This window comes from Chaetodon trifascialis, chromosome 11 (assembly GCF_039877785.1).
Source record: "Chaetodon trifascialis isolate fChaTrf1 chromosome 11, fChaTrf1.hap1, whole genome shotgun sequence".
NCBI lineage: Eukaryota > Metazoa > Chordata > Actinopteri > Chaetodontiformes > Chaetodontidae > Chaetodon > Chaetodon trifascialis.
In genome coordinates this window covers 2,454,496-2,474,070 of record NC_092066.1, presented here as the reverse complement: position 1 = coordinate 2,474,070, position 19,575 = coordinate 2,454,496, and the positions used below count along the sequence as shown (strand labels likewise).

At 45.0% G+C, this 19,575-nt stretch overlaps 1 protein-coding gene across 4 annotated transcripts in view; it reads right to left on the bottom strand.

The window, feature by feature from the left end:
- Positions 1 to 19,575, bottom strand: part of larp4b (La ribonucleoprotein 4B) — a 42,698-nt gene continuing 23,123 nt past the window's right edge. For 2 of the 4 annotated variants that reach the window (XM_070973665.1, XM_070973662.1), the window contains 13 exons: positions 19,211 to 19,289; positions 17,270 to 17,406; positions 16,710 to 16,813; positions 14,921 to 15,031; positions 14,300 to 14,353; positions 13,069 to 13,275; positions 12,437 to 12,543; positions 11,838 to 12,101; positions 11,002 to 11,026; positions 10,524 to 10,694; positions 9,641 to 9,900; positions 8,350 to 8,461; positions 1 to 7,880 (listed from right to left, as the gene is read on the bottom strand). In XM_070973665.1, coding sequence (XP_070829766.1) covers positions 7,554 to 7,880; positions 8,350 to 8,461; positions 9,641 to 9,900; positions 10,524 to 10,694; positions 11,002 to 11,026; positions 11,838 to 12,101; positions 12,437 to 12,543; positions 13,069 to 13,275; positions 14,300 to 14,353; positions 14,921 to 15,031; positions 16,710 to 16,813; positions 17,270 to 17,406; positions 19,211 to 19,289 — 1,958 coding nt within the window. In that variant the 3' untranslated portion in view covers positions 1 to 7,553. Of the gene's footprint in view, positions 7,881 to 8,349; positions 8,462 to 9,640; positions 9,901 to 10,523; positions 10,695 to 11,001; positions 11,048 to 11,837; positions 12,102 to 12,436; positions 12,544 to 13,068; positions 13,276 to 14,299; positions 14,354 to 14,920; positions 15,032 to 16,709; positions 16,814 to 17,269; positions 17,407 to 19,210; positions 19,290 to 19,575 lie in introns of all 4 variants that reach the window. The other 2 variants (XM_070973661.1, XM_070973663.1) reach the window with 1 other exon arrangement.

Genomic DNA, 19,575 nt, shown 5'->3' with positions numbered 1-19,575 from the left:
TCCTCAACAGTGCCTAAATCTTTATTTTTCAGTAAGCTACATTTTTTCTCCAAATTAGACAATTTTACATCATGACACAGAGTAACTTAAATTACCGATAGCTGACATGTACGCTTGATTCCAGTCTCGATGGAAGAATAGACCCAAAAAACAAACCAAAGAAATGCTAAAAAAGAAGCCCTCTTGAACGCAACCTCCATTCTACATCTGTTAAAGGTGTCGTTATGCAAAATTATCTGTCCAAACCCCAACAGGATGGAGTCATCGATTGTCCACAGCTGTTAGCGAAGCATGGTGAGTGTTAATGAGTTAAACCACAGTGAGTTGATAAAGAGATTGAGTTTTGTTCCAGTCAGTCGGTGTGCATTCATTTTTATATCTTTGAAAATAATAATAATAATAAAAAAAAATAGAAGGGAGTCCATTTTTCCGACGAGATGCAACCCTTGAGGAAAAAAAACAAAACAAAAAATGGCACTGTGAAAACGGGCGAACAGGAAGGAGACCGAGAGCTGAGGCGACAGACGGGCTGATATGAGGTGTGATGCTCCGTGTCCACGTCCAGGAGAAACAGGAGCTCCTCAAAACGCCACAACGCGAGCGTTTGCGTTAATGCCGGCGATACAGGAGAGGCGTGCAGAACTTGCGGCCGTCTTGCCGCCAAAATGACAGATCCCTTCAAAGCGGTACTATCCAGTCTGAGGTATCGCACTTCAGGAAGAGTCACCTTTGCATTGGTCTGGATTTCTGGGTGGTACATTTATTTACTTCACACATGCACACATTCACAGTTAAGGGATGCCCAGTTTGCAATCGTCTGTGTTTTACGTCTCAAGGATCGAGGTCAAACGCACCTCGACCTCGGCGGGGATCGACCGCAAGTTACAACGCACGAAAACTGCTCCTACAGTCAGTGGTGTAGATTTCTCCAGATGTGACAAGTCCTTGACAGACTTTCAGCAACAAGAAAATCACATCTTGAAATAAAACACAAAAAACTAAAAGCCCGAGATGGCGAGAAGCGCTCAGCTATGTACAGGTTAAACTGCCCAGTCGAGACAAAACAAGGTGTATAATGGCACAGTTACTGGTTTCCTTTGCCACATCAAAACGCAGTCCACATGTGATCGAATGGTTCAGGCGTCTCAACCTGCACACGTCAATGTTCCGTATGTGCCAGAAAACTCGCTCTGAAACACGTGAAAAGAAAAAACAAACGATTCCAGTTGAACCTCTGCTTCTGTCCCCAACTCCCAAAAAAACTAAACAAAACAAAAACAAAACATTTGTACATTTATTTCTCAGGAGAAGAGGTCATGAAAGCTGAAGGACATGAACAAGAACCTCAAGCAGGGACACCAGAGGGACAAAGGGTGAAGACACAACCACACTGAGCAGGTTTCAACAGGTTTCAGCTGAGGGGGTGTCTGTCTGGTACCTGCAGCGACCCTCGGGTGGGGACTTTAGCTCCACCTGCCGCACCGACAACGAAACCGACATTTCGCTTTATTTCCCAAAAAGCGTCTTTGCCACCTGCAGGCGACGGCCGGCAGTCTCCCACCTCGAGTGTCGCGTGCTGTACGGGCTGAAGGAAATGTGCTTCGCCGTGCTCCGTTTTGATATCGTCCATGGGAGTCACGCATCAGATTGCCCTGAAGCACAGCGTGTCTGAAGACGACGGACAAAACTGCAACGTGTCCATCAGGCATCGCTCTTTGCAGCCGGCTAGAGGAGGTGCAGCTCGTAGCAAAAGCTCAGGTCGCACCGATATCAGGGCGCCGATACGCCACGGCGACCGAGAGAGAAGTTCTGCCTCGCTGTTCGGTTTTATTTTATCATCTGCGTTCTTTCATCCGTTTGTCTGAAAAACTAACAAGTTTCTGTGTTTTTCTGTCCATAAGAGGAACGAGCAGCAGCGACTGTGCAGCGGGATCCCACACTGACCCGCTTCATCAATTAGCCTCCAAAAAACAGGACAGGCATAATTTGGACTCGGCCTAAGTCTGGTCCTGGGTCAGTCTCGGATACAGCACCTACGAGGGCCTCTTCTGCAAAATTTCCATCAATGTTCAACAACTACATCTCCCATGAGTCTTAGCTGTTGATACACTGCCAAAGCTCACAAGCAGGGATGGGCATCTGACCTCGACACCTTGCTAAGCTACCGACCGAACTGTGCCGCTGAGCTGCTCCACAACAGACTTCTGCCGAGCGCTGATTACTTGATTCAAGAAAAGTTCTCGTAAGGCTGCACGTGTTTAGAAACGTCAGCTTCTTTAGTCCACGAGGAAAAAAGGTTCTACAAAGTCGTGGTGTTTTTGGTATGTTGTACAGGCACTAGTTTCTAAAATTCAAAGGATATCCAGCCCCGTTCGCTGGAGCTGTCGTACACTAACAGGACTGAGGTTAAAGATTTTCAACATTTAGTGAGTACGTTTACCAGGAGAGACGATCGATACCACTCTGACACATTTAGCAGAGCTGAAGTCGGGGTGTGGTTAGCTTAGCTTAGCATAAAGAGAGGAAACGGCTAGAAACGGATTGTCATTTCAACATGTTTCTTTGTGTACGCGTTAAGCAAACCGGATTCTAGCGAATGAGCTTTATGACATGTTTAAACTTAAGAGCGCCAGACTAGCAGCTCCCCGTCTCCCGTCTTCATGCTAAGCTAGGCTAACCACCTCCTGCCTCCAGCTCCACACAGACGTGAGAGCGGTTCTGATCCCTAAGCTGACCATCCCGTACAGTAAAAGATACTCATTCATCTTTGAAAATGGACAGAAAACCACAAATTAAGTTTCAGCTTTGCAGGAAAACCGATAAAAGAAGACATCATCGCGCTGAGGTGGGTCTTAGAAAGAGGCAGAGCTTCAGCTCTCCCTGGTCTCATTTACATCGTTTAATGTTAGATACTGTCTCGTTAAGCTGTCCACCTCGTGGACACAGTACAGTTTGACTGGATGCTGCTGAGCTGCATACGTATGAACATGTCATAATTCTCATTGTATATGTCAATGCTGTGTATTAGTGTTCGGGGCTATTCTCCCCATGAAATTACTACAGTTCTGTTGGCAAACATTAATTCTTTTAATGCCTTTTAGTCTAGCTTTTACGTTACATCTATTCATTTCCTTGGTGTTATAACAGTACGTAACAGTTTGTTAAGATGTCAAAAATACTTTGCATTATTGGCTGCAGCTGCTGCACAGTGACGACTAAGACTCTGACATGTAGTGCTTCTTTTTTCTGCTAAACGGCTTCAGCATTCAAACTTCTAACGGGAAAAACAGGCGAAAACGTCTGGAAAACATCACTTCCAGCGTTAAAGAGTGAAAGAAAAAGAAGCCAGAGCTCTAAAGAGGATGTTGGTGGACACGCAGCTTTGTAAGGTTCATTAATAAGATTAATTGGGGGGGGGGGGGGGGGGGGGGGCAATGGAATGAAAGACAATGAACAAAAACAGAAAATTTACAATCAGACGACCTCCGCACGCTGCAGAGTGGAGCAGAAATCAAAATCCACACACCCAAACTAAGAATAAAAAAGTTAAAGAAAAACATTTCCAAAAGCACAACATTAAGTTTTTTTATATCCTACATCCAGCTCGATAGCGACATTAATAGTTGAACAAGATCAATATATTTTTATAATCATTTTAAGGTACCTCTTATATTTTTCTGAGTATTTACAACTGTACAAGCAAAGCACACACTTCAAAGTGCACAAATTTAATACAGTATTGACTAGTTTTGCATTTACAAGGTTTATATTTTTCCCCAAAAAACATCCTGAAACTATTCAACAAGAAACAAAAACAATCCAAATGATTCTTTTTCGTACAGTTTACAAAAACAAAAAAGGGAAAAGAAAGAAAATGCTGCTCGAGTTGTACTCTCTCTCTCTCTCTCTCTCTCTCTCTCTCTCTCAGTAAGACTTGTGACGTCTGGTACGACTAAATATTTTCCACATGTCACGCTTCGTTAGCATTTTGGGGATTTTTTTTTTGAAAAGAAATAAACTCTATGCTTGTCTTGTATAAAAGTTAAGGCAAAGTCATTTTTCAAGTTTAAATAAAATTCAAGTTTCTCAAACACTGGATGGATTTTTTTAAACATTTTGCGTATTTATAGAGACCTCGAAGCGTCTCTAGTTTTTCTTCTCCCTAAAAGAAAACGTAACGATATTTCTCATGGAATAAACAGCACTGGTTTATAAATATGTGGATATGGTGCATCTTCTCTTTTACCATTTCCACCAATGAGGGAAACAAAAAAAAATTATAATAATAATCGACTCATCCAAGTGCATCTCAGTCCTTCAAAAAAGAAAAAAAAAAATCCAAAATATATAAATTTTTTTAAGCAAACTCCAGATTTAGCATCCAAATCAAAGCAGCTATGAGCACGAGTACAGGCGTTTCAGTGAAGCTCCCTTCTCCAGATGGGCTCCTGTTTTCTCTTAGTGGGATTACCCAGAATGCTTCTTGTTGCAGGAAGACTTTGGCGAGACGTGCGAGGTCCCGCATCGTGTAGGTTTGCGTTTCCCCCAAGCACATATATTTTGTATAGTACAGTGGTTTTTTAAGGGTGTTTTGCATCTGAGGAGACAACTTTAAAAGATGACCCTTCGCACACGACCGAGGAGCAGAGAGGAAACTCACCTCGAAAAACGCTTTCATCGTTCGACTCGTGTCAACACTCGCATGCTGATAATTCAACCTCACCAGCCAATTGCATCTTCAGAGTACAGTAAAACATCCAGGACCTGGTTGGTCATCTGCCAAAGTGGCTGCTACAGTAGACAGACCTCCCAACCAACGCTTGGATTCAACAAATCTGACCACCAAGTTTCCTCCCTGCATCTTCCTGCTTCACTCAGACTGAGGAATCAAAATGTTCCACCAGCTCCCCGACCTGAAGCGCTGCTCAATGAAGTCCCGTTGAGCCTGACTTTGTGTGGTTGCTAGTGTTCGCGTCTCCATGCTGAACCACATTCTGCAGGCTCAAGGTGAGTGAAGGACGTAACGACGTTCTCCTTTAATCTGTGCTTTAAATTTAACTCCTGCCGGCTGAAATTTATCCCAAGAACACAGGAGTGAAGCAGTCAGTGTGCTTTGGTCAATCTTTTTTTTTCCAGGACAAATCAAAGTGCGCAAACTCGAACTAGAAGAAACCAAAGAAGCGTGCTGACAGAGAAACAAACTGTTGTGGTAAAGACTGAAAAAGGAGGAACTCAACATCTTCACCCCGAGGATGGATGACTCGACCTCCCTGATGGCGCTGCTGCTGTAAACCCGCCTGCTGACGGTGTCAAATGTTTAAAATTTCAAAGCATGTTTGGTTCAACGCTGTTCACATGAACCCGAACAAAGTCCTCCCAACAACCCCAACATGGCAAACTACATCCCAAAAAACTCACTCTTCATTTCCCTTCATCCGTTCAGCTTGAGTAGAATATTCTAGGTCAATTCAACCGTACCTCACTTTCCGTATGTGTCAGTTTTACGAGCACTCTTTCAATGAAAATCCTCATCGATACAGAAGAAGAGGCCAAAATCCAAACCACCGCACGCCTGTAAGAGCACCAACAGCAAAAAGTAAAAATGAATATGAGCATCCACAGCGAGCCGTCAAAAACATACCAAGCTGGGCGTCTCTGCCAGGTCACGTGACGCCTAAACGTTCGTCCTGCAGTGTGTTCAACAGGCATCCACGAGGCAGAGCAGCAACAACAAAGAGCTGAGCGAGCGTCTGCTGAGCGAGCGTCTGCAGAGCTGCTGCTGGTTGATTTTCTCCTGCCAAACTCTCACTGAATTTGCATCTTGTTCCTTCTTCACTTTAAGGATCAATTCCCTTTTTCACTTCAGGTAGGATAATCAATCGTTCGCCCTCTGAGTCTGAGAAACACTAACAGTGCAAATAAAGTTCTGGTAGTTTTTTTTTTTTTTTTTTTTTTACATACAGTAGATGAGCTGCGGTAACAGATTCCAGGATTCGACGTCTAGCACCAAATCTAAAGAAAGAACTAGAAACATGCCACGGTTTGCCAAAGAAATCCCACTGTCACCACCCCGTAGAAAAGCTCTCAGCTCTCAGCTGGTGCCCCTCGTGGTGCATTTTTGGCCTTTTCGTCCCCTGAAGAGTCACGTTGTCTGGGCAGATGTTCAGAACACGCACGCCTCCTCCTCCTCCTCCTGACAGCTGTGTGTCACAGTGGCAAACTGACGTAGGTTCACCGAGCATCTGAACGGTAGCTAGTGTTCATTTCCTCCTTCCTAATCTCTGCTCACCAGTGTTTCCTCACCTCCAGAGCGAACTGAGCCGCTTCAGATGAGAAGCAGCCGTTTTATCGTCACGACTGGATTTGTCAGCCTAAAACCTGCCCGTCATGTGTCCGCTGGTCGTTTTATTCCACAGTTTTTAATGGGAAATGAGAAGAGAGGAGAGCATTGCAGCTGTGAAGGTTTTCCACACTTTCCCAAAAATACAATGCCAAGAAAACGGAGCGTCCCCTGACTCATGAAATGTCTTCACACACACTGTAAGCAACTGAAAAAAAACACCTTAAACCCACTTCCAGATATTCCCAACAGACAAACTGTTTGTCAACAACATCAACAAGGTGCCGCGATGCCTCATTTGTCTTTGATATCCACGTGCCCTTCCTGTCCGGCACTGACCTCACATCAGCCGTCAGACACAAGCTATGCAATGTGGCTAACTGGTTAGCAGTGTTAGCAAATAAAAATAACAAAACAGCAGAGGGAGGTGAATCTTTACAGAGAAAACGATCAGAGGAAGAAACCGCTGACACTCAGCGACGATGACCAGCACTAACTGTACCGACACAACACACAACACTGAGCTGCTGAAAGACAAACACATTTCAACAAAGTCGTATAGTGTGAATAAATCTGCGAAGAGAAACATTCACTTTGAGGCGACGTAAACCAAAGGAGCCGAGCTGTCGTGATGAGATTTAGATGTTAAGTCTTGCATATGGATGTGAGTATGTATTAAAAAACATATCTGCTAATTATAACCCCTAATTAAGCTACATGAAGTTGCACAACGGTGCCACTCAACATGCAAACAAACCCCTCACTATGAGAGCCAAACAAGGTGGAGTCTGTTGTACGCACTCTTTCCCATCATCCACTGGGGTGGCTTCCAACAATGCCCTGCTGCTTCGCACACAAGACTAATTTTATCCCACAAGGCCATTTGGACAGAATGAATCAACTTCAGTGTTGTCTGTGCCAACTTAAAGGCTGACACAACTACGTAATGCAAAAAGAGAAGAGGAGAAATAAAAGTGAAATAAAAAAAGCAAATAAATAGAATAAAAAGAATGAAACGGTGCTCTACATGCACAGTAAAGTGCTTTTGTCTGCAAGCCCTGATCCAGAAAAGAAGGCGTCCTCTATGCTTGTTTGTGACTGGTGATTCTGGGATTGAAGTATTGAGTAGCCCTGACTTATATTTCCTTTTTTAAACGCATCTCTGGAGCGTAGTGGGGGGGTTGGAGGACACGGGGAGGGGCAGGAAGTCGCCCTACTGCGGGGACTTGGGCGGGGTGTGGTGGGGATCTTTGCTGGGGGTTTTCCCTGGGTGTGGGGGCGGGGAGGCCCACCGCCCGGCCGGCCTTCGGGCATCCCTCGGGGGTCTGCCCGGGGTGGCCGAGCTGGGTTTAGAGGAGGGGGGGTATGTCTCTCTGGCCTTGGCCTCCCCTGCCGGGATGGAGGCGTCGGGGCACTTCCTCTCCTCGCCTGCGGGGGCAGCGCAGGCTGGCTTGGCTTCCTTGGGGGTCGGTGGTTGCTGTAATGCCGGTGCGTCCTTCACCCGCTGGCAGATCTCAGCGTAAGAGGGCTTCCTCAGCTCCTGGCGGGAAAACAACAACAACAACAACAACAACAACGGAGTCATAAAATATTCTGCACCCAAACCCCGACACATTTATCATCAACGCATTTCCATCTGCACGCCTGTTTATGTAAGTCAGAAAGAAACAAGAAAGACAAAACACCATAAATGACAATAACCTCCTAAAAGTCATTACACAGCAGATACACACAAGTGCATGACAATCAACATTTTAAAAAGACGTAGCATTGCAGAGAAAAGTAAGAAGTAAGGCCACAGGACAGCCTGTAAGGTTACTGAAAAGTGTCTTTAAACCCCTCTGGACAACATAAAAAACCAAACTAAAAACAGTTGCTGCTGTTTCTGAAACAGGCAAATTCGGAGGTTCACCAGCTGCAGGTTTGTTTGCGTTTTACTGCAATGCTCAACAGCATGAAAAAGGTCGCATATGAGGGAGGAAAACCAAGGAAAAGGAGTCATTACTGACCGTGGCAGCACCGTTGACTTGCACCGACTTGCTTGCAGTGGACAAAGTGCCAGGAACTCGCTCCACTGACAACTGCACCTCCTTCGGCTTCACCTCCGTCACCTTCACCTCCCTGAAGTAAACAGACGCAGGAGGCAAGGCCAAATAAAATGGGTGGTCAAGCGGTCGTGAAACACACAGTAAGAGGAACACAGTAAGACGGACCGAGTCAGTCTGTCTGTCAGAGGAGGAGGAAAGAGAAAGTCTGGTCTTATAAGGGCAACACATGCTGAAAGTGATGCTCAGTGATGACTAAAATACACCAGACGCACAAAACAAATCAACAAAGTCCAGCAGCAGCAGTCAGGATGGCCGACGCAGGGAGCAAATGTCATGAACGGCTGCTTTTCTGGGACAAAGGACTGTCGTTTCTTTATGCGTCTTGATGCACATAAACCTGTGATGACACACGTCCTGATGCTTTTCATGCAGCAGCACAGCTGGCTACCAAGTTTTTGTCTTGAAATGCTCTGACTGTAAAAGTCAGATGTAACTTCAACAGAGAAGGTTTGATATGAAGGAAAGGTAGAAGAGCAGCCATGTGCATGAACCGTCTCTTCACCCTACGCTTCGCTTCAGCAACAAGACGCTGGCGCTGCTTCCCCCTCCATCGTCAGTGTGAAATTCGAGTCCTATAAGTGAAACATGTAGAGACTTGATGTGTAAGCAGTTAACAGCTCTGCAGGTGAACTGTGGCAGGGCGGCAAAGCCGGGCAGAGGTGATGAACAGCAAAGCATTTCTCACAGTTCTACAACCCCGATTCCAAAGAAGAAGACAGAACGGTCTAAAATAAAGAAAGAAATGCAGTCATTTACCAACAAACTGTGCTCACTGACAGCAGTTTTCTGAAGTGTTCATGTATGAATCTCCTTCATCCAGTCATGTGTTCACAAAGCTCGCTCGTGATCAACTGAGTCTTTCCAGGACGCCCCTTTCATACCCAATCATGATCCTCTCACCTGTTAGCAATGAGCCTGTTTACCTGTGGAACGATCCAAACAGGTGTTTTCCCAAAGAATAAGCAGATATTTAGAAAAGTCACTGAAGCTGATGAGGAAACACATTAAATAAAATATGTTTTACACAGCGTCTAAACTTTTGGAATCAGGGTTGTGAGTCAGTATTACTGAAAAGGCACCAGTAATAATAACGAGTGTTTTCCATGCACACGCACGCCTGGATACACAGCAGTGGTTAGAAAAAAGACCCTGTGATGCGTCTCAGATTCAACGCCGTCAGAGTGGTTCTTACGTTGCTGGGAGGGGCGGAGCGGGACTGTGTGGTGGGCCGGCGGCTGGGGTCAGGGTCGGGACTGAGGCTGAGGCTGATGCTGATGCTGGGGCTGGGGCTGAGGCTGAGGCTGAGGCTGAGGCTGGGGTGGAGGTGGCTGGCGAAGGCTGGAAGTTTGTGGGCTGGAAGCTTGTGGGCATCGGGGAGGAGGAGGGCCGAAGCGGCTCTTTGGGGCCCGCTGGAGACAGACCTCCTGCAGTACTGGAATCAGCACTTACATTCTACCAGGAAAACACAGGAAGAGGAAGAAACTTTAAGAGAGGCTTTAAAGCAAGTTTTAATTCTTCTGTAGTCCTAACAGTATGAACACCAATCAGAATACCTTTCAATCCTACGTAAATACTGCCTGAACGGGAGTACCTGATAAATCTGTGCTTTTAACTATGAATCCTTACAACCGTTTTCTCACTACATCTGAAACGCAGCAGCATCTGAAGGTCGTGGCTGCTCTCGAGTGACGATTTCAGCTAAAAACAGGGAATGCAAATGATGAAGAAGAGTATCTGTGAATCATTCTGCTGATATGGAGAGTTGTGTCGTGAGGTGACCTGCCCTGATGAGCACGAGGGATACTGATGCGGATTTAAGGAGGGGAGTCCAGGGAGTCCCTCAGGAAATCATTTAGCCCTCTTTAACGCGACGCTCACTCCTAAAAATGTGTCTTCAGCCTGGTGTCCATTAAACATAACCCGGCGTTAGACCTGACCCTGAGCCGACTGACCATATGACACGTGGATCTGAACTCACACAGGTCCTGGGTCCTCAGGTGGAGCCCTGAAGACCTTCACCTGCAGGTGAAAAGACAGCACACAGATACTCGTTCAGCGTTGGCATCAGTCTTTACCCGTTCCTTTGTGGTTCCAACGACGACGCTGCTGGCCAGCCGGTTGTCGAACACATCGTCGGTCTTGAGCTGGCCGGCTGCTCCCGGCAGGGGAGGGAAGCTGGAGAGACCCAGCTCGAAGCTCGGAGACGGGGGTTTGGGAGGAGGCGGCGGCGACTGAGGCGTCACTCTCTGCATGATGTCAACAAACACAGAGTCAGCACACAACTTCGCAGAGGAAGGGAAACAACCTTGAAACACAAAGTCAAAGTACAGCAATGGAGTCAGTCAGCTGACGGGGCGTCCACCAGCTGATCACTCAGTACAAGGACACGCTTTAACGTGTCATTACAGGGTAGACTTCATCCTGCTTTCACTGTTTCCTTTACACTAATCTCTCCAAACAAAGAAAAGCTTAATTCAGACAAAAGCTAAATCATTGTAAGATCTAAATAGAGCTACATTAGACTGAAAAGGGGGACACCAAAGGAGTACTTACTGTAAACTTTTCGTCCCTCTTTTTCCTAGAAGCAGAAACATTTTTCCTTTAAGAAAGAGAACACTTCAATTTACAAACATCCACTCTAACTGAAACAATGACTTAACCTTTCACAATGTAGAGACACAGATCAATCCTACATCATATCAATCATATTTCAGAGTGTTCATCGTTTGATTGACAGCCAGTGAACGGCTTATGTCTCAGACGGATTGGGCCACATCTCAGCTCTGCTGTTAACGCAGATCAACAGCACAGCTAACACTGAACAGCTGTGAGGTGCAGGGTGCGGCAGGTGTGCATACTTTTGTTTGCTGGAAATATTAATTCAATCATTTTTAACGATCAACTTTCCAGTTTTCCTGATTTGAAGCTGATGAGTGACACCTTTCAAACGCAGCTCCTGTTGGAGGATTTTCAAATCTGAATGATTTTGGACCACAGTGCCTCCAGCTACTTTGTCTTTCAGCTAACCATACATACAGTTTGGCTGAAGAAAGGGGTCGTGCAGATATACTGAGTATCTGCCCAGTTTAAACATAAAGCTGCTTGTCATTACTGCTTTCAAACTGTTTAAAATGTGTCCTGGCCCTGAACGCTGACAGCAGGCTGACTGTGGATAAAAGGATCAATAAATGTAGATTTACAGCACTGCTGTTTGATGAAGTTACTGGTGTTCTTTGTGGTTTACTGCACAGTTGCTTACAAACATTTTTGCCTATAATTTTACATTTCCTGTAAAACTGGCGACTGCCTTTCAAACCGTCCAGACCTGTATTATGAGGACAGGACGGCGCTGTTGTCGAGCATTATTGTGCACTGGAGCGGTGACGTACCTTCCTCTGCCGACACCCACGGGGTAATCTGTGGTCGTGGGCTCAGTTACTCGCCCCGTGCCCACCGTGTCCCTGCGTGGGAAGGCGGAGGTGGAGGGTAGCCTGGTTCTGGGCTGGCTGGTGGGGAGTCGTGTCGGCGGACTGCTGCGAACCCCGTTGAGTCTCTCGCTGGGGAAGCTGGGAAAGAGGCCCGGGTTGTCCAGAAGGCCGGTGCTGCGGTCCGCTGTGGGGATGGTTGGCCTCAAGTGAGGTTTACTGTGATTCCTGCAGGAAGTGATATCAGATCAGATCAGCCTGTACTGTCTCTCTTGTCTTGGGCATTCGGGAAACACAGAGGATGTAGAAGTGCACATGTTCAATCAAACTATAGTCAACACACACAAGAAGAACACTGCACGGTGATACGACAGCGATAGTGTGAAATACAAGAAATCAAACGCTACGAAGCCAAGTTATTCAGGTAGATAACGTAGCAACATCCTGTTAAGAAACAAAGCTGGAGTTAACAGAAATCTTATCACTCAGAGATATTTCTGCTAACAGACGCTTGTTTTCCACCATTTTCCTGTGTTTGAGACGGAGGAGCTGCAGATACTGACCTGTTCCTGGGCGAGTAGTGTCTGACAGTGAGGGGGGACGTCGCTGGTTTGAAACTGTGCGATGTGGTAAATCCATTGATGAACTGGTTGTTGTGAAATGGTGCAACCTGGTTAAAAGAAAAACAGGAAGTGAATTTACAGGAAGTGAAATCGACATATTTCGGGAGCAAAATAAATGAGTGTTTGCTTGCAGTGATGCCTGAGTGCAGAAACAAAGTGATTTAAAAAGGTTTTTTTTGGACCTGATGGTTTTATTTAATAGTTTCAAGTTGAATTTTATAATTTTATATTGAACATAATGTTTCTAAATCAACCAGTTCTGGGAAGCATTTACAGGATCATAATCTGTTTCAATTCAAGACGAAGTCAAAAGAACAATTTTAAAACTGTACGTTAGCAGTTCAGAAAAGGACACCTTGAATTCCACTATTTATATCTGACAAACCTGAAGCCATAAAATCAAAATACATTTGGCGTATTGTACCCCCTCTCATCCACATGCATGTTGACTTCCACGTAAATACAGTGAAACTCACGGTGACATGTAACTGTGACAGACGTCTTCATCCATCACTTCATCTTTCTGAAAAACAGCATCTTCAGCATCAGTGTTTGTATCAGCTGTTTCTTACCAGTGCGGGGTCGATGAAGCTGTGCGTGGCGGACCAGGCCTGCGGCGTGATGAGGCTGTACAAGGGGAACTGCTGCTGGGGGCTGTAAACTGGCGGGATGTAGTAGGATGCGTAGCGCTGCTGGGCGTACGGGTTCACCTCCACCGGCCGGTAACCGTTCTTTGGCATGAAAGTGTTGATAGCGATTGCCTTCGCCTTTATCCTCGCCTGGTAGAGCCAGAACAGGACAGGAAGTGAGCACTGCAGCTCTGACAGCATCAGAGCCAGACTTCCAATGACTAAAATCCTTCATCTGGATAAAAGATGTAGTTAAAAGTGGCCAAGATCTAAAAAGTGACAGTGAGGTTACTTGAAAAGTAAGAAGCAGCCGGCTGGAAAAACGTTTTAGTGTCCGGTGTTTCGGTCGGCAGCCCACTGACTGGAAAACTGCATGTGATTTTCAATTGTGTGAAATCTTAACAAAATATATACCGAAATATAAATATAAAATTACAGGAACTATGCATCCAAAAATAAAAACAAAGCTGGGCCAGGGAGGGCGGTGCTGAAGTTTGAGGAACGTGCTCACATTTGCTTTGCTGATAAATGTCAGAGTCCAAACGTTCACTTCAAGCAGTTTAATAAATATCAGCCTTGGTCTGCATCTTAGTTTAACTGTGCTTTGAACTTCCATTGAATACCACCGCGCTGATACACCTGGTGTATACCTGCACTGTGCTGAGGGCTGTCTCCTCGTTAAATGTGTACTTGTACTGTTAGTTTATTGCTGATCACTGCCTGACACAGCATTCATCAATGCTTGGACCAGATTTTAAGCAGTTTTGCCAGTAACTGCTGGTCAAATGTGAAAGTAGCCGGCCACATAAGTCCCCAATCAATCTTCACTCAGTACATGCGTCAAGTATATCAAGTCAGCTTTGTGTTCTATAACTAAATGCATTGATTAAGCATATGCAGAAAATGACGGCGACGCAGTCCTACTATCACAAACGATGACAGACCAGCCCACAGACGGACGCGTGCCAAAGGAGATGAAATAAAAAGGAGTGCGTCTTAGGTTCGACTGTCACTTGAAACCAGTAAGTTCATGGCACAAATGAGGATTTGATTGTGTTTAATTGAGTGTTTTTCTTTGATGAAATCGGACAAATATCGACCAAAGTTAAATACACGATGCTCTGGTCTTTACACGTCACTCATATTTTAGTCAATGAACTTAGACATTTCCTACCTTTATAGGCTTCCCTTGGAAGGTCTTCACCTCCTCACGTAGATACTGATATGCCTTTATCAAGAGAAAGCGGACAGAAGTATAACATATAAAGTATGGGTGCACTGAAACGGGGAAAGCTAGCTTGGATTTCTATTTTTTCTCTTCCTATAAATCATACAATATTTATGATACCTCATCTCAAGCACGGGGGTGGTTACATAGATTTATCCGATCAAACATGATTTGGGGTGACCAGCTGGCTCCACCTGTCGCATAAAACTGCACTCGCCCATTAGCCTGTGGGGCTAGAGGCTAGCTGAGCAACTTCACGTGAGGTGAGTGTCTGGATGGCAGTTAGCCAAATCTTTATTTACATTTGTAAAAGAGCGTGGCAGAGTTTTCGTCATTTCACGCTCGTCCTAATAACAATCTCACCATGCAGGTGAGAGATGTTTCCTAGCCACGCCCACTTTGAGTGACCCAATCAAAGAAGGATTTGATGTTGATCCACTCGTATTTAAGACCTGCTGACATATTCTGTCACATTTCAGGAGATAAACACATGAACTTCACTGCGACCTTTGGGAGAAAAATGAATAGCAGCAAAATAACACGCTGACTCTCCACCTGTGCTGTTACCTGCTGTGCATCTGCTTCTGATTCAAAGGTGATGAACCAGTTGTCATTGTAGGCAAATTCACAGTTGATGAACTTGGGTAAGTTGTCCCCTTTAAAAAGAGCTTCGACCTCCTGCAAAACAAACCAGGAGTTGAAATTCAGCCAAATTCATAATGACACACTAAAACAACCTGAAAATAGAGAAATAGCAGCTATACACCAGTTAGTATTAAAGTACTGGCTCATACATGAAAAGTATTTATTAGTTAGATTTCAATTCTTCATTCTGTGACTGAGTTTCTGGTGTATTAAACAACAAAACTAGTGAAAATTTAGGAACTGTGGAATCTTTTACGGGTCCAATATGTGCAGATTTCATGCTCGTTCCCGTTTCTTTTCAAACACACACACTTGCTTGTCACACCCCAATTAACACACTGGACAAAAACGTCTCGAAAACAAAACAAAATAAATAAATAAATAAATATTACAGCCAAAAACACAACATGTCTGGGAAATAACCCCAGAATGTGAGATTGCAGGCTGGGGTGCTCCGTTGTTTGCCAGAGAGCTCTAAGGTCAATTATCACATCTGAGTCCTGTGAATAATTCAGTCAGCTGTGAATACTTCATGTGGCTGATAAATTTAAAGATGCTCCAGATACTGTGGTCGGTGCAGAATAAATATATTAAATAATAGCACAAATAACAGGTTTCCTCCTTGATTTTGACCTCATCAGTGGTGAAGAAAGCTGTCAGACGCTTCCTAGGCCTGTCACAGCTTCACTCTTACAGACAGAACCGTACTGTTGTAGATGAACACAAAGCCATTTAGCTTGATTTGAAAGGTGGCCACACGAGAGCTGTCGAGCTCCAGGGAACAAGAAGATTCAACGGCACGCCACAAAGGTTCATGCTTAAAAACTCGCATCTGCAGCTGCACTAATGTTATTCTCAATTACTGCAGCTGAAATAAACATTAACGTGGCATTTTCTGCCCTGTTAATATAACGCTGACGCAGCACAACACAGTAACATTAATAAGCGTACGTGAACAGGTTTATCTGACACACTGCGGAGCTGAAAATGTACCGCTGTGAGAAGCCTCTTAAGTTCTGAGTGTGTTGAACTGGAAATGTTCTGTCATGCTGAGGCAGATAAACTTGTTCCTGATATCATAAGCATTCTGCAAATATTCCACAGCTGCTGCTCGACTCTTCAGGATTTTTCAGCTGCTGCTGCTGGAAACGGCTTGTGTGGAACAATAAGCCTCCTAAAACCTGCACGTGTGCGCGCAGTAGCCTGTGGCTAAAACCTAGACTGTGGCCGCATTAGTGGAAAAGGTGGAGTGACTCCACATTAAAACCCTGATCAGGTTCAGGTTTAAATTCTGATTCATGAAAAATGATGAGGACAGATTACATTTGAATTTACAGGGAAACACTTTAAACAGCATTATTACTGTGATTTCAGCTCTACAGCCAAATCACATGTGACTGTACCCTGAAGACAGAAAATAAAATCTAACTTGTTGTCTTAAATACACAGCCCCACCAGCACGGCAAATAAAAGACAAACCAACAACGTGAACAGACCGTCACATCAAACTATACATGCTCGGTGCCTTCAACGTACGGATGTTATGCTTGTATTTAAGCTGTGAGCGGAGTCTGTGAAAGAGTTTATCGATGAAATAATCAAACACCTAGTCTTTGCTGCCTCATACTGGAGAATTGTTGGGAGAATCAAAAGACAGACAAAGGACTCTATAAACTACACAGACCATCACACAGGGCGAGCATCCACTGACCTCTACAGGCGTGCTCTCAGGAACCTCTCTGAGGATCACGATGCAGCGGTTCTGATTGGGTCGCACCTTCTCCCCCTTCTCATCCACTTGGACCAATGGCAGAGCTGCAGATACGAATTACAGAATGAAGCATTCACAGATTTAGTTGAGCCTGAATGCCTCGAATCTCGGTGAAAAAAATGATTCATGAGGCCTAACAGCAGTACAAATCCGTTTCTTTGTTCACAGCATCTCATCCAATTTCATACACAAAATCTCAACACTGCTCACATCACTGAGCCAGAAAAGTGAAGCTTCAAGCCAGATAGGATTAATTTACGTAGTAAATTATGTGTGTAAATCAAACACAAGCAGTTAAGACTGATGAATGCACTTTAACAACCTCTCCTGGGAAATCAACCCAACCACATGCTGATTAACAGTCACTGCGCCTGGTAGCTTTGTCTCGTCACACAGCCTTCAAAGCAGGTACGAATCCACCAGCTGAGATTCAAGCAGGTGAGTCAAATCATGATGCGGACAGTAAACGATGTAGGACAAACACTCGACGGTCTACTCACATCGTAAAATGTCAACGATGAGCTCCACGTCAGTGCTGAGCTTCTTGACGTGGTCCAGGTTGGCCACCGTCACAATTGGCACATATTGGTCGCTGTCCATCTGGGAGATGAGGTACATGTCACTGGCCAGATTCTCCCTGAGACAAAGAAGAGGTGGAGGTGGTTAGTGACACTTCCAGGGCGCAGCTCAGACGGCAGATGTGCCCTTATAGCTTTGTTTAGAAAACCTGAGGGTGACATTTGGAAAGGTGAACCAGTGCTCTTCTTACCACGAGCGAAACTTGTTCGCAACTTCAGTCTACAGCTGTTGCACACTTGGCTGCTTTACTTATGCAACTGTGAGCTAAGCAGTTTTCCAAAGGAAACGCAACGTCGGTGCTCATGGTTTCAGTTTCTCTGAACATATTCTCATCCAGTATTTCATAACATGACGCCGCCCTTCGGGTTGCTCTGCCCTCTTGGCTTTTGTCCCCCCTTCATATCTGGTCGCTGTCACTTTGGAGTCATTTTTTCTATGAATGAGTGGTGAATCTAGCTAACAGCACGCTACACTTGATGGCTTGTTCCAAGTTGATAAAGAGGAGAAAAAAAGAAATGTTAAAATCTGTGAGGTCTCCCTTCAAACCAGCAGCTACACAGACGCTCAACAGTTTGAAATAAGGCTTTCATTCAGACCACGCCTGACGCCCACAGGCAGAGAGAGAGAGAAAACAAAGCACAACCCCCACGAAACATGTAGAACTGAAGAAGAAGAGCTGCAGAAGAGAACTGACAGGAAAAGCAAGGTGAGCAGATTAAAGCAGTCTGTGATTAAACACTAAAATAAGGTGGAGAATTAAAATCTGCTAGAAACTCAGCACATGGCTACATATCTGCTCTGTGAATCACTTCCCGTGTGGTCTCCTTTGAGAGACACACACAAAAAATCTGAAATTAAACCGGAGAAATGTAATTTTCAGTATCTGACAAAAGCCGTTCTGTGGTTGGAGATCACATTTCAATGCAGCCAATCAAAACTGTGTAAAGCAGTAACGTCATCACTGTTTCACAGGCAGAGCAGATGGTCACACTGAGCCCGACAGCAGCCGGCAACACAAGAGCTGCAGACTCTGAACAACAACAACAACAACCACAATAACTTCACTGCTGACTTACACACATGTATACAAGCGCTGTCCTGCACGCTGGCCCGTTGACCGAGCCACCGAACATTCACTGAGGGAGCGCGCTGCTAATGTCAGCAGCAGATGTCACTTTGGTCTGGTTAGACGCTGGTGTAGTTCCCACTCTTCAACACCACTAACAACGCGCTGCCTGCTGATGACATGCAGGCGACACGCACGTTTGTTTACTTGCTGGATACTTCAAAGAGGTGAACACACAGGGTTTATTCTGCACGGGCGGGTGTTGAGATGCAGACATCCATACAGAGGTGGGAGGGTGTCAAAGTCTGTCACACGGACCCTTGTGGACCCTCGAGGCTATGCTGACATGGAAGCATCATTTTAGCTTAACAGAAATCCATCTTCTATTAAGCTAAGCTAAGCTAAGCTAAGCTAAGCCGGGGGGGGGGGGGGGGTTCCACTGAGTCAGTCAGTTTATTGATCACTAAAGAGAGGCAATTTTTCTTGCTGTCGCTCAATTTAAGTGCTTTTTCCCATTAACAAGTGTAAAACTGCTGCTGAGTGATGAGAACAGCAGATGAAGTCTGAGATTTTAACATGTTTAGTCTGTTGCTGTTCTACATTAAAGGAATTCCTGAACAATCTGAGGTTTTCTTCTTCTTTCCTGCATCACATCCAGAGAAAAGCACCACTAATTATAGACAATGGCTGACGACAGCGTGACGTCTGACAAACTTAGCTCCAGCCTTGTCAAAAAATATGCGCGGTACCTCATGATGATGTAACGTAATGTGTGAAATTATGACGTTGAACTAACCGGGAAAGACAGAACTCCAAGGTCTTCTTCAGGTGCTCCCTTAAGCCCTCCTGGGGATTCTCTTGCTGGGAATCACTGCCTGTTGACAAACGAGGACAAGTTTAGGTGAAAAAAAAAAACAAAAACTAATCCCCGAGCCCTCGAGCAGAACATTATTCAAACCACTGAAATAAAATAAACTGAATATAAAGCATGATGTGGATGGAAAGAGCTGAGCAAACATTTCAAGGATTACTTGTGAGTCAACAAAACAGAACAAAAGGCTGCCGCACACTGTTCTCCTCACTTTCATCAGAGGAAATCCATAATGACGTTTCTCCGAGCTGAAGAGGAAAAATTCCTTTATTGATGCCCCTTTGGGGAAA